Source organism: Haliaeetus albicilla, chromosome 26 (genome assembly GCF_947461875.1).
Source record: "Haliaeetus albicilla chromosome 26, bHalAlb1.1, whole genome shotgun sequence".
Classification (NCBI taxonomy): Eukaryota; Metazoa; Chordata; class Aves; order Accipitriformes; family Accipitridae; genus Haliaeetus; species Haliaeetus albicilla.
In genome coordinates, this window is record NC_091508.1 from 12,173,953 (window position 1) to 12,188,563 (window position 14,611).

The 14,611-nt window shown below is 46.0% G+C and overlaps 1 protein-coding gene across 5 annotated transcripts in view; it reads left to right on the forward strand.

The window, feature by feature from the left end:
• LOC104320447 (discoidin domain-containing receptor 2) overlaps nt 1–12,996 on the forward strand; it is a 63,349-nt gene extending 50,353 nt beyond the window's left edge. For 4 of the 5 annotated variants that reach the window (XM_069771639.1, XM_069771640.1, XM_069771641.1 and 1 more), the window contains exons 12-17: nt 273–517; nt 3,133–3,254; nt 3,635–3,832; nt 6,632–6,866; nt 9,141–9,290; nt 10,527–12,996. In XM_069771639.1, coding sequence (XP_069627740.1) covers nt 273–517; nt 3,133–3,254; nt 3,635–3,832; nt 6,632–6,866; nt 9,141–9,290; nt 10,527–10,667 — 1,091 coding nt within the window. In that variant the 3' untranslated portion in view covers nt 10,668–12,996. Of the gene's footprint in view, nt 1–272; nt 518–3,132; nt 3,255–3,634; nt 3,833–6,631; nt 6,867–9,140; nt 9,291–10,139; nt 10,178–10,526 lie in introns of all 5 variants that reach the window. The other variant, XM_009922666.2, reaches the window with a different exon arrangement.
• The last annotated feature ends 1,615 nt before the right edge of the window (nt 12,997–14,611 follow it).

A 14,611-nucleotide genomic window follows, 5' to 3' on the forward strand; every position in this document is an offset into this window, starting at 1 on the left:
GACTCATGCCTCCATGTCTGGGCAAGAACTTGAGCTCTCATAACTGCATAGCTGGCACCTCACAGGTATTCTGGTGTCTGCAGAAGTGCTGCTTGTTCTGGTTTAAGCCCTAGTTAAAACAAAGAGTTTTCCACCTGGGTGTACCTTGGTACAAGGTAGTAGGCATGCAGCTAGGCTGAATTCCCAGAGGTCTGCAGGACTGAGAGGAGTGGAAGCTGGGCCATACTGGTTTTAAGGGAGTCTGACTCTGCCTGTCTTTGGTTTCCCCTTAGTGTGCAGTGGGGACTATGCTGAGCCTGACTTGACTAAGTCCACTCCTCACCAAGGCTTTCAGAACAATGTTCCTCACTATGCTGAAACAGATATTGTCCACCTGCAAGGTGTGACCGGCAACAACATGTATGCAGTCCCAGCCCTCACTGTGGATTCGCTTACCAAGAAGGACATCTCAGTGGGTGAATTCCCAAGGCAGCAGCTGCGACTCAAGGAGAAGCTGGGAGAAGGACAGTTTGGAGAGGTACAGCTATTCTCTTCCACTTTTCCTCCAACAGAAAGGAGATGCCTGGCAGAGCTGAATCTTCTGAGCTGCCTCTCTGGCACTGCTTCATACTTGGGGGCTGAGGGGAGGGTTCTGCATACCAGTATTTTATTTAATACATGTCTTTGCATTGGGAAAAGCTGATGTCCTTTAGGATAGGCTTTAGAGGGCCCCATTCTGCACCTGTGAGGCTGCTGCTTGTTACCATATGAGTCTTTCTCAACAGATGAACTTTGCAAACTTTTTCTGTTCACTGTCTATATCACTGTTTATGACCTTATAGAAAAGACGTGGGGATGGGAATTCGGACTGTTTCATTGTCTTCCATGGACATCTCAAACATGGCTGTCACCCACCTTTAGGCGTGTGAGTTTGAAAACTCTAGCAGTGACTCCAGCCAAGACAGATGGATCCTAGCTGTAAAAACAGCTTTCCTGTGCACAGATGCAGGTTTTGGTGGGGCTCTGCACGCTGACCCAGGCAAAGACAGACATTTCCCAAGCACTGTGATCATATTCTTTAGCATTGCTGATTGCTCAAGCCCCAGTTTGTGTCAGAAGCCTCAGGCAGCATGATACATGCAACTGTCACCTTCCAAGCTTTCTCTTTACTCCTTGAGCTCCTTTCAAGTTGTGAATGTTTTCACCCTGCCTTTTCTTCTCTCCCTGCTTCATTTCCACACTATCCCTAGTTCCATACTGAATAGGTCTTCCCCTCTCCTGCTCTCACTTTTCCACTGTCTGTTTTTTCTTCCCAGCTTTTGCTCACTCACGGCCTTAAATTCTACCTGCATTTTGACAAAGCACAGCCTTTTACTGACTGCTTCCTCCTCTGTGATGTGTCCATCTTTATCATTCCTCCCTTCTGACAACACACCTTCCCTACCCCAGCCCCTTCCCTGTCCCCCTCACTTCTTTCTGGATCATTCTGTGTATTGGGAAGGTGCTGACATCCTCAGCCTCTTCACCTGGCTGTCAGTGTAGCCCTTTCTGCTGTTGCCTGGATCCTGCCCTGTCTTGGGCTGTGCTCCAAAAGTGAAACAGAGAGGCTTTTTTTCTTGTTGTTTTGCTTCTGGTTTCTCCTTCCTTCTCATTCCTGTCCTTCTAATAACTGTCAAAGCTTTCTCCTCCTCCTCCTTTGTGTTGTCAAACAGCAGCAGCCAGGCTCTCCCATCTCCATTTTCCTTGGAGATTGATTCAGAGACTCTTGCTTTCCTCAAATTACAGGCTCTTTCCCTTACTTTTGCAAATATGCCACATCACATTCTCCAATCTCTCCTTCTCACCTCCTTAGTCTTTACCAAACAGGTCATCATCCTCTGGCTTACCGTGCAGTCTTGCTTCTAGAAACATGGCTCATTGCTTTTTTCACCTCACCACTCAGACCTTCCTTCTCTTTCAGTCTTTTTTTCTTCCTTGCTCCTAACCATCCACTCCCTGGACTCAGTGACACATTACCTGTGCTTGTAATACATGCACTTAGTACCATGGCTCTCTTTCCTGTTCCTAGTCTCGTGACTGTACTTTCACCACAGCAGATTGCATTCTCCATGTAACTGCAGCAGCATCTTTGTAATTCTCGTTTCTGTTTGTTCTGTGGGTTTGTCCCATATTCTATGCTGTCTCCTTTTTCTCCTCGCCATGCTTGTAACATTAGTTCTCGCTGCTTTCTTCATATAAAATTCATTAAGCTCCCATTACATTACCCTCACTGCTGCAAGTCTTTGACTGACACATCCAGTCTACTCCCCTCCTCCAGTACTTTTTCCTATGCCACACACTCGGGTCTGTCTGCTTTCCCCACCCCAGCATCTCTTGTGCAATTCTCCATTTGAATATTCATTCTGATAACTTCTTAAGTGTCTTGTCACCCCTTCTTATACAACCTTGGCAGTAATTTTATGGTTTTATTCATTTATTTATCTGAAGAAACTTGAAATTCTGTGTACTCATTAGAGTATTCAACTCTGGGTGAGGTGTTCTTGTCACCCCCACACAGATGCATACACGGACACACAGGCACACATGTGTTTTCATCCTTTTTTTTTTTCTGGAATTAAAGGACTTTGGATAGCTGTCTAATTCCTGGATGCTCCTCAGTTAAGTTTGAGGAGTGACTCAAGCTGGGCTGCAGGACAGTTCTGGACTTGTATGGCTGGTGTGATGTGCTCTACATACCAAACCTGCTGCAGCTGTGCTGTTTGCATGCACATGCAGATTAAAGCAGACAACTCTAAGCACAGTGGCCTTCCTGAACACCTCCAGTATTTGCTGGGCGAATTGGACTGCCCCACCCAGTAGTCTACTGCACCAGTCTGCACACATGCAGTAAATTCAGTGTGTTGGGGACACATCAGGCTGCAATACATGTGTGTTCCTACGTCATGGGCTATCTAGTGTTATGTACACATTTTGTCCAGGATCTAGGGCCAACCTATGGGCTGTTTCTGATCAGAACAGTGTCACCTTCATTAGATCAGTTGCTTAGTCATTCTGCCAGCGGTGACCAAACCGGTGACCTCAATGTGACGTTGTTTTCCTCTGGTTTTCTGCCTGTGCATGCTCTCATAGTTGCCTCTGCCTTCTGTCCTGCAGGTACACCTTTGCGAAGCCGATGGCCTGCTGGAATTCCTGGGAGTCTCGTCTACAGAATTCACTCACCAGCCGGTTCTTGTAGCAGTGAAAATGCTGAGATCAGATGTCAACAAAACAGCCAGGTAAGTGCATCTGCAATGCTGACCATCTGAGAAGGAAAGCAAATACTCTCCAAGCAACAGTTTCACATAGGTTAACCCTGGTGACTTCTGTAAGAGTGTGTCATGTGTCTTTGGTTTATGTTCTGTGTGTTCATGTAAGGAACAGGATGCAAGCAGGGAGTGGGGAATAGGAATAGACATAATGTCAAACTGAAATGCTGTATTAATCCTGTTTGCTGGGGAAGGGGTCAATGTTGAACACAAGCACAGAACCAGCTTTAAAACTTACTGTGTGCAGAAGTGTAAATGTCTCTGAACTGAGATTTTCTTACATGCTGCTTCTGCTTTCCTTAGACAAAGGAATAGTTTAGGATTCAAACCTGTGTTTTCTGTTTTACAAGAAATGATTTCCTGAAGGAGATCAAGATCATGTCACGGCTGAAGAACCCAAATATCATCCGGCTTCTGGGTGTGTGTGTGCGTGATGACCCACTGTGCATGATAACAGAGTACATGGAAAATGGAGACCTCAATCAGTTCTTGTCGCAGAGGGAGATCTACAGCAAATTTGCCATTTCAAATAATATTCCCTGTGTCAGGTAAGGGGAGCTGCCCATCTTTGGGTCAAATCAACAATACAGAGCTACCAGTTTCATCTGCTGTGTGCTCCAGGCAGTGACCTTCCTCCAGCCCAGCCATTGCCATGGCACATACTGTGGACAGTAGTCCTGCTTTGTATGGGAGGTTGTTCTTGAGGCGTCTGGAGGTCTGTGTTCCCATGAGGTGTCCCTGACTGTGGGCTGTTCTGGTCACGGTGACCATCTTAGATGTATTGTTTGCTGATGTGACCATCTGTTTACGTTAGTGGGCTTGCATCAAATATTTCATTAATATGGGGAGCCAGTTGCATTACAGCAAGAATTTGGGGATGAAAATCAAGAATGTCTCTTAGGCTTTTAGGAAGGTTCATATGTTCTCCGGATGTCTAAAGAATATTACATGAGGGGAGTTGAGTGTGGAGCTTCCCTAAGGAAAAACTTCATCAGTCAACAGAAGGAGAATATTTGGCAAAGAAAACCATTTTCTGTCAGCGGTGGCACTTATCTCCCTCCTCTATGGAAGGATTAAATCTTAACATAAAGCATCTCTACTATTGCAGAAATCCTTTCCTCAGAGGAGAGTTGTGTGTAGTACTAATGTATTCTGCTCGATGAAGAAACCTGCACTGATGAGAAATTGCTGCATTGCTTAGCCTTTGGCATGTACCTCCCCAAAGGATTAGATTTATTTATAGTTCAAGAACTAGGTAGTTAGGCAGAGCCAGTTCTGTTGATGGACTAGAGAGGAGGTGGCTGGGTCTTACCATGGGTTGAGACACCACCAATGTTTCTGCCAGTAGCTGGCAGTGGTCAGTGGTCCTGTTGGGGACTGTTAAACTGGTATCCTGCAGTCATGACACACCAGGAACTGTAGGGTGGGAGAGGATTTGCATCTGAGTAGAAACATATTCTAGCTCTCTCCAGTCTCCTGCCCTTTCTGCACATCTGAAACAGCTTTCACCTTTAGACTTGCAGCTTTTTTTCCTAGCCAAAGCCTCAGACTGTCCTTCCTTTATCTCCTCCTCACCTCTTACCTGACTTCAGCACTGTTGCTCACATTATTCATCCTTGGTTTCCATTACTTGGCTCTACGTCTAGTTTTTCTTTCTCTCCAGCTCATCCTTCACCCTCTCCTTTTGTCCCTTCCAGCCAGATACAGTTTCACATTAAAGGAAGCCAGTATGACTAGCTCAGATATATATCTACATAGGAGTTGTTTACTGAGAGTGAAATGAATCCCCCTGCCAAAGAGTGCAGCTTGTCTCTGCTGGTGCCTGTGGGTGTGTAATTGACATGGCAAGGTCCAATCATCCCACCTGTCTCAAGCCCAATATTTGATGCACCAAATGTGGTAACCAGCCCTTTACCTGCAGAGAGGTCACACATTTTTAAGTCCTTATGGCTCTTTGGTGTTTGAAATCCATCTCCTTACTGTCTCTCTGGCTATCTAGCAAATGATGAAGATGAGTTTGCTGAGAAGTGTCTCCTGTCCTGCCCCTCTGTATGCAGAGCTGCATGCAACAAGCCCTGCAGAGCTTGCTGAGCAGAGGGGCAGGGAGCCAAAAGGTAGCTGCTGCCCAGGACCCTGCCAGGGTGCAGGTGGGACAGGAGAGACTGGGCTTCTTGAGTGGGAAGAGCAACAGCCCCAGGCAGGGAGACAACTGCAGCTGAGCAGGGGGAGGGGAGAACAGAGGATCTTGGAGGCTATGCCCATTCCTATGTGAAAAGCCAACAACCAGGTTAACAAGGTACAAGTGGGTGGCAGAGTTCCTTCTCTGGGGGCACAACAGGTCCACCCAGATCAGGAGAAACATCGAGCTGACTGTGGGACTGGGCCAAGTGTCACCTTCCTGAGTTGTGGTGTTCACCATGCTGAAAGGCTGGGAGGGCAGCAATGACCAGACCCTCCTGCCAGTGCCTCTGAATTGCTGTAGGGATAGCTTGGCTATTGATTAGAATAGATAGATTGGATCTATTATCATTAGAGGCGTCACATTATACCATGTAATTTAGATAACATGGTAGAGCTTTTCTCATTGCCACCAGAACACAAAGAGGAGGAGACTAAGACTTTCTTTTTCTGACCTTTATCTGAGAAATACTGTGAACAGTTTATTAGATTTGTTGTGAGCAATGCTTGGTTGTGTGAAGCATTTGAGCGTGCACAGTGGGAAACAAGCTGAGCATCACAGAATAATAGTCTGTAAAGAATGCCGCAAGTCAGATGGTCCAAACTCTGTCTGTGTATCACACAACTTATTAATATTATCTTCATTTTGCTAATGGGGGAATTAAAATTACATTAGATGGAACATACATGTTTATATTTTCAGTAATATTAAATGTATTAAAAAAAAGTAACCTCTCTTTAATGTTAAGTGACATATATATATTAATGTAAGCATCCAATAGTGGCAGTGTTTGAAATACTAGGCTAAGCAGTTAAGATAGGAGATTCTGAGATTGTACAGCTTAATTTTTCATGTGTCTGCAAAAAGTTGGTGCTTCGATGCATAAACTCTTTGAAAATCTTGAGATTAATGCTTGATATTAAAAATCTAAAGGATGTCAAATTTTAAGGGCCCTGAATTTCAGGGACAGCTTGTCTGTTCTTGCTGAGTCAGCTCAGGAGCTTGGCTTAGCCTGGCAGGTGGGGGGGGTAGTGCTTTGAAACTAGACAGTTTAGTTTCACTGTTATGGCAGAAAATAACAGGTCACTGTTAACACATCAAATGCAAGAAATAGTTGAATGTGGGTAACTATTGATTTTTCTTTTTGTTATGTTTTCTTTTAACGCAGCTACTCTAACCTGCTGTACATGGCCACCCAGATTGCCTCTGGAATGAAGTATTTAGCATCTCTGAATTTTGTGCACAGAGATCTGGCAACTCGCAACTGCCTGGTGGGGAACAACTACACCATCAAGATTGCAGACTTTGGCATGAGCAGGAATCTTTACAGTGGGGATTACTACCGTATCCAGGGAAGAGCTGTATTGCCCATACGTTGGATGGCCTGGGAAAGCATCCTCCTGGTAGGGACTGCACAAAACCATTCTTTCTCCCTTCCTCTGATTTTCACTCTGCCCCTGAAACAGTAACATGTGTATGTGTAATGGTCCTTATAGCATCAAAATGTATGCTACAGATGACCCCAGGTGAGAAGTCCGTTAGGTTGTGTTGGACATAACTCATATCCTGGGAGAGGAGTGTGTCCTTGCAAATACAGCACAGATCATAGAATCATAGAATAGTTTGGGTTGGAAGGGACCTTTAAAGATCGTCTAGTCCACCCCCCTGCAATGAGCAGGGACATCTTCAACTAGATCAGGTTGCTCAGAGCCCTGTCCAGGCTGACTTTGGATGTTTCCAGGGTTGGGGCATCTACCACCTCTCTGGGCAACCCGTGCCAGTGTTTCACCACCCTCATCGTAAAAAATTTCTTCCTTCTATCTAGTCTAACTCTACCTTCTTTTAGTTTAAAACCATTACCTCTTGTCCTATCGTAACAGGCCCTGCTAAAAAGTTTGTCCCTGTCTTTCCTGTAGGTCCCCTTTAAGTACTGGAAGGCTGCTATAAGGTCTCCCCAGAGCCTTCTCTTCTCCAGGCTGAACAACCTCAACTCTCTCAGCCTGTCATCATAGGAGAGGTGTTCCATCCCTCTGATCATCTTTGTGGCCCTCCTCTGGACCTGCTCCAATAGATCCATGTCTTTACTGTGCTGGGGACCCCAGATCTGGATGCAGTATTGCAGGTGGGGTCTCACCATAGCGGAGCAGAGTGGCAGAATCCCCTCCCTCGACCTGCTGGTCATGCTTCTTTTGATGCAACGCAGGATCTGGTTGGCTTTCTGGGCTGTGAGCGCACATTGCCAGGTCACGTCCAGTTTTTCATCCACCAGTACCCCCAAGTCACTCTCCGCAGGGCTGCTCTCAATCCCTTCATCCCCAGCCTCTTATGGATATTGGGGGTTGCCCTGACCCAGGTGCAGGACCCTGCACTTGGCCTTGTTGAACCTCATGAGGTTCATACAGGCCCACTTCTCAAGCTTGTCCAGGTCCCTCTGGATGGCATCCCATCCCTCAGCCCTCATCTGGGGCCTAATTTCTGTTCTGTGCATGCCATTCAGGATTCCTGCTGGAATCATAAAGAAGTTCCTTTCTGTGCTTATTTCCCCAGCTGGGAAGCTGAGAGGGGCAGGGACAAAACTTCATGAGTTTCAAGTGCCAAGTCTGGTTTTGAGGTTGGGGTTTTGTTTTGTGTTTAAGGGTCCTGCTGTCTTCCCTTAGGAGATTGTTCAACAGCTCAAACACATCCAGTCTGGAGGCAGTTCCTTAATATTCAGCCCAATATTTCTTTTTCAAACTAGTTGATGAGATCACCTGGTTATACTTTCTTACAACACGCTCTCCAAGTACCCAGAAAAATTGTAATTACCTGTGCTATAAAGGCTGATTAGGCCTAAGCTTTTCTAAATTCACCCTGTTTTCCTGGTTACAGCTGCATCTAAACCATAAGTCACTCCCATCTTCCTTGTGTGAACATCTTCCAAACATTGACAGACTGCTAGGGTTGCCAGATAAGCCTGGGCAATCTGGGTTTTGGATGTTTTCTGCCCAAACAGGCCCTCCAGCCCCCGATTGTTCTCTGTTATTTTCTGAGCAATCTTTAGCTTCTTTTTACTACTTCAGAAACACATCGTTCCAAACATGGCCAGTTTGGGCACATGTTTTTGAAGACAGAAAACAGGGACAGCAAGCAGACTGTTAGGGACTTCTTACATGTGCAAAGATCAAAATTATCTTGGACTTTCTCTAAGAGTCTGGAGTCTGCTTCAGCTCTGCTTTCAGCCTGAGGGCTTTGCTTCCTGTTCAAAGGGTTTTCTGTGCTGCACTGCTGTGTTTTGGGTGGAGGTAGGCAGCAGCTATCTGCCCCCCACCCCATCACAGTCCATTTTCCTACTGCTGCAAGTACAGACTTTCTCAGGAGGGACAGTAGTCTCTGGCTTTCTCTGAGGCTTGCTCCCTGTTTCAAGAGGTTTGCCCCAGTGAAAACTGCACCTTCTTAGAGCTGTCCCATGGGTCCCACAGACATGCTGCTCCTGCCCCACAAAGCAGCCATGTCATACCTCAGTCCCTTTGCGTGTTGCTGAGAGCAGGTCACCTGCTCTGCTGTTTCTTTTTCAAAGCATTTTCCCAGTTATAAATTCTGCATCCTTGTGTTTAGCTGCAGAGGGTGTAGACTGAAATGTTTTTTGCTGAATGTGCGCTGTGAGCAACCTGGGCTTACAACATCCTTTCTGTTCACAGGGCAAGTTCACCACAGCCAGTGATGTCTGGGCATTTGGGGTCACCCTCTGGGAGATGTTCATACTGTGTAAGGAGCAACCTTACAGCCTCCTCTCAGATGAGCAAGTTATTGAGAACACAGGAGAGTTCTTCCGGAGCCAGGGCAGGCAGGTAAGAAAGCAAACATGACCTCTCCTTCCTTCACTTGACCTGGTCACATCCAGGTGGATCTCCCCAGGGCCTTTCTGCTGGCCTTGCATCATCTGCAGAATTCTCTGCTTCTGTTACTCATCTTCTCAAGTGTGTCCTGCCTCTCTTTGCCTTTATCTAGGCTCATTGCCCCAGCTTTCCTCTCTTGGCGTCCCACTGGAAGAATCTCTTGGCCCCGTCCAGTGCTTCTTCCTTATTATAAGCCACATCTATTTCAATCTGCCCTGTCCTCCTTAGCTTTTCTGGGCTCTCCTACACAATCCTTTTGCTTTTTTCCTTTGTCAGATCTCTCTCCCACTAGTATTTTCTCTGAAAGACAAGGAAGTGCTTACTGAGGTGGGGAAGGAGGAGTTGTTAGTTCCCAGGGATTAAATGCTCCCTGTAGTAGCTCCACATATGCTGAAAAGCCTTTGGCCATCTCTAGTTGCTGAAGGGCTTGTCTGTGTCATTCTATCCTCTTTTACTAACTCCCAGGCAGGACTGTGCACTCCACTGCTTCTGCCTTCAACAGATACCAGTGATGACACAGGACCATCCAACCTCTCAGTACTGAGGATCACTGTACCCAAAAAAGTGGAGTGCCAGTTAAAACAGTTTGCTGTTGTCCCAAAATGCACCTTTAGCACCAAACAAGTTAAAGGATTAAGGAGAATAAAATGATGGGAGGTTTTATTCACTGTCTCCCAAATGCTAATGATTTAGTGAAGAGCCTAAAAGATGTGTATTGAAATGAGAGGGGGAAAAAAAAAATCTGCCAAGCTGTGCTTTAGATAAGCTCTAAAAGGTGTTTTTTCTGTCTCTGCTAACAAGCTGTCACGATGCTTAGAAAGCCTCATGGGTTGTCTACGGTGAGTGAAAGTATTTGGATTTTATTGTGGTAAATTTGGTTTTGGTTTGTGTTTTGCTGTCACTTGGAAGACAACTCTCTCTGAAGCATTCATGTTTCCTGGGGGACAAAGGACTGTTTTGTGACCAGCTCATCAAACAAGTTGGCAAAGTGTCCACAGTGCCACTTGAGATGTCATCAGAGCTCCATCCAGACTTCACTGCCAGATTCACGCTTAAAGGATTTCAAACATTGCATGATGGCCATGTCTTGTAAACCTAGAATGAAACTGTCCTTTTGGTGTTAATTTAGTAAAAGTTCATTTCTCTTATGAAAAAACACTGATACAGCTGTAACTTTATTTCTTTCAGATCTATCTCTCCCAGACTCCTCTGTGTCCTAACCCTGTGTTTGACCTGATGCTGAAATGTTGGAGCAGGGATATAAAAGATCGTCCCACTTTTGACATGATTCACCACTTCCTGCTAGAACAAATGGAATCAAACATTTGACTCCAGAAAAAGAGACAAACTGTTGAGAACAGAGTGACTTTGGTGTCTCTTTGCCTGTACCTCACAGGAAGATGGTCAGGCCACCTTGCTCTCCTCCCTTGACTGTACCGTATTTAAGTTGAGACGTCCATGGCAGCTGCTCATTCTATTGGCCATGGTCTGACATACAGGACCAGAGGATCTCATTTGGTTGAAAAATCATCTCCTCTTCCGAATCATTTCCTGGGAATACTGTGAGAGGGGTTTTATTAGATACCCGTACACCTTTGGGCAAAACAAATGAGTGAAACTTTGAGGGTCTCGGAGCTCTCTCCTGGGTGGAATAGAAGGCTACCAGTCGTTGAGAGCGCTACCACTGAAGAAGAGATTTCTAGAAGTAGAGACTTCAGTCTTCTAAAACTATTCCATTAAATCAAATGGAAGTCTTGTGCACATTAGCAAGTGTTTCTGTATGCTCTTGCTACAGACAATATGTATAGTGAGAGACTAGAAACGTCTAGAGCTAGGAAATGGTTTAACAGACTTGAGAACTGACGGAGCATTTAGCAACCCTTTGGAAGTAACACTACCAGGGTCTACAGAGGATGCTGATACAAGAGTCCAAGATCATGTTCTTTTTTCCTGTGGTTGTTAAGCACTGCTTTTGTTATATATGTGCATTTTCCCCACACTGGATTTTTTCTAGAAAAAAAATTTTGAAAATGAATGTTAAAGGTCATTAGGAAGGTCACTGCAGTAGAAGTTCTTCTTTTGACCTACAAATTAAGGCTAGGGTAGGGAGTTTGTATTGAAAAGTAGCTGATACTGTACTACTGTCACTATGTAGATTTATTAGCCTAATGAACTTGTAGCCACAATGGACTGATGTGCAATTAATCCTGTATAAATACCCATTAATATGAGATCTGTCAATGCTGTTATATGTGCAGAGGGAACTTAGATTTGGTGAAACCGAATGGCTGAGAGCAGAACCCGCTATGTCACTTGTCATAGCTCACGTGAGAGGAAAAGGAGCAGAGTACGGGTCGTCCCCTGGCACACATGTGCGCACACACACTCAGATACGTATGTCTAGCATCAGTGGTTCCTCTTCAGGCCTGCAGCAGGGTTAGTGCTATCAGCCAGGCAGATGCACTTCGGCCCAGGCTCCTTTATTGCTGTGATCAAATCTGGCATCGGGAGATGGGACTGATACATCCCCTTAGTTTGGGTTTGTGTTTTATTTTGGATTCTCCCTGCACAATGCAAGACCATTTACTCATTGAAATTGGGGTTGGTTTTTTTCATCGTGTCACAAACGGCTCATTCTTTGGAGGGTTTTAGAGGGCTCTGAAATCCATTTGGAGTGAGTTAGAGAATTCAGCTCGTTTCTACAATAAATCCATTGTGGATTTACCAGCTGCCTGGGGAATACTCTGCTATTCCCTCTTCTTTTAGCAAGATACTTAGGAAAACCAAATATTTCATAAGCTGGGAGAAGATGAAAGCTCAGCACTTGGCTTTTTTTAAACAGCATCCAGCATAGCATGTATTTCCAGTAAAGATTATAAAGATAATTTTTATCTTGGCCACAAGCATAGTATGAATAGCTGTCTGTGCTATGAGCTCTTACAGAGGGAACTGCTGAGAGAGGGAATGTCAGAACAGTTATAATACGAAGATAACCTTATGTTGAAAGAAAAAGCATGCTTCTGAATTGGCAGCTGCCAGGATGAAGCCTGGCATGGTCGTGTCTGCTCCCTGGGCAGAACAAACTCTGTTGTGAAGTTTCCAGGTTGCAGCTTACTTGATAGGACTGTGCCCAGGTTGTCCCGCTGCAGACCTGGTGTGGGGTTCCCCTGGCTGTGTGTGGGCATCTCCATCTGAGCTGCTCATCTGAGCCCCATTTACGTCCAAGTCATCTCATCTCCCTGCGAGGGCTACACAGGCTCAGTTAAATCTCATCCCCAAATAAGTATTATTTTTCGCCTTTGACTAGAGGGGTCCAGGGTTAGCTGCTGTTACATGTGTGCATCGTCTGTCTGGAGCTGAGCAATGGGAGTCAAAGTCAGCGTGGTCCCTGCTGCAGCCTGTTGGGCACTGGTGGCTGGCAAACCACGCATTGATTGTATTTCTGGAGTATTTCTATCCTGTCCCAGAAAATGTACCCAAGTAATACAGAGCCATGTGCGTGATCTGTATTTTGGAGTTTAGAGATAACAGAGCGCTGTAACGTCACCTGGATGGGCTTTGTACTTCTGTTATGTCAGGATGTGCTATTCCTCCGTTGACATGTTGACATACGAAGTTTCTCTCTTACCAATAAATTCTAACGATAACCTTGACAAAAGTGAATTTCTACTTTTTTACCTAGGTGTCTGCAGTCAGGACAAGTATTTTGGTCTGATTATTCAATAGCTCTTTGGTAAATGTATGACCCCCAGATTTGGAAGGAGCAGCCACTGACTGTGATTGTTTAAAGGAGTGAGCTTTGAAGGGTGTTTCTGAAAATGCTGGGACGTTGCTGGCTTGAGCCTCATCAGGAGCTGAGAAGGCTGGTGGGACCTGGAACAGCCTAGGATTGTTGTTCTGTGCCGTGAATACAGTGCTGTATTTCAGTAAGCAATTTTTTTTGTGCGTTCATATTAAACTCAGAGGAAGATCTAGGCTGGGAGGGATCTTTGTAGGTCTCCCATCCAGTTGTCCACTAAAAGCTGAGCTAACTTCAAAGCTGCACTGGGGTGCTCTGGGTGTTTCCCCACTGAGCTTTGAAGATCTCCAGGAATGGAGATGCCACCATGTGCCAGGGCTGTGCCTCTCCCTCGGGGGAGAATTTTCTCCTTGTGTCCAGTGGGCCTTCCCCTTGTCACATCTTGTGCCTGTTACCTCTTGGTCGTTTGCTGCATGCCTCTGAGAAGAGCCGTTGTACACCTCGCAGACCCATCCACCCTGCAGACCTGGGGTTGCTGGAGAGGTAGACCCCTGATCAGAGCTCAGGTATTTGGGCAAACTCAAATATATTTATAAAGGCTGGAAGATCCAGATCTCCCAAAGTGTTTAGGCACCAAGGGCAAAGGTCAAAGCAGCATTTTTATCTTGGATACAATTTTGAGTGGAATATAGACACCTAAACAGATGGGAACAACCCTTGAATACTCCATGACTTCAAAGATACTAACCAGAAATATCTGCCAGCCATGTGGCCGAGCTCTTCAAGGCCATAGAGGGACTTTGGCAGTGAAGCAGGCTTGCTGCTATTGCAGTTGGTGAAACAATGCTGGTGCTTATAGGTGTGGTGGTCTTTGTTTTGAGGATATACTGGCCACCATGGCTGTTCAGTAAACAGGAGACCCACGTCCTGGGCCCCCCTTCAGCTGGAGAGGGGTGAAACCCAGCTGAAACCCACATGACCATACGATACTGGGAACAGGAACAACCTTTATCCCGTGTGAAGCAAGGTGGTGAAGGGTTGCATCCTCAAACAGCCAGACCAGGAGGGCAACAAAGAGCAGGGAGAGGAGAGCTGAGCCTTACACTGCAGGGCAGTGAATCCCTAACCCCTGCCTTGGGGTTCCCTCAACACAAAGGTGTGCACGTGGCTGCGTGTGCAGACGGTGCCGTCCTGGCCCTGGGTGGGCTGCGCCAGGGACCAGGGCACACACAGCCAGGCTCTCCCGAGTTGTGCATGTTGGACACGAACCGCAGTGTGAACACGTATTTGTGCTGGGGCTGCTTATGAGGAACATCTGGCACTACTGTCCCAAGGGCTATGAGCATTCAGGAAACCTGACAAATGCTATAAAATCTCTGTGCTCATCCAAAATTTCCAGGTGGTGGGGAAAAAAAGCCATGTCCAGAAAAACCTGGTAAGCTGTGTGCTGCAGCTGGAAGCGCTGTCAGGTACCGACATTGCTTTCGGCAGCATCATAGAGGTTTCCCGGGCGACTGCATTGAGCTGAATCTCC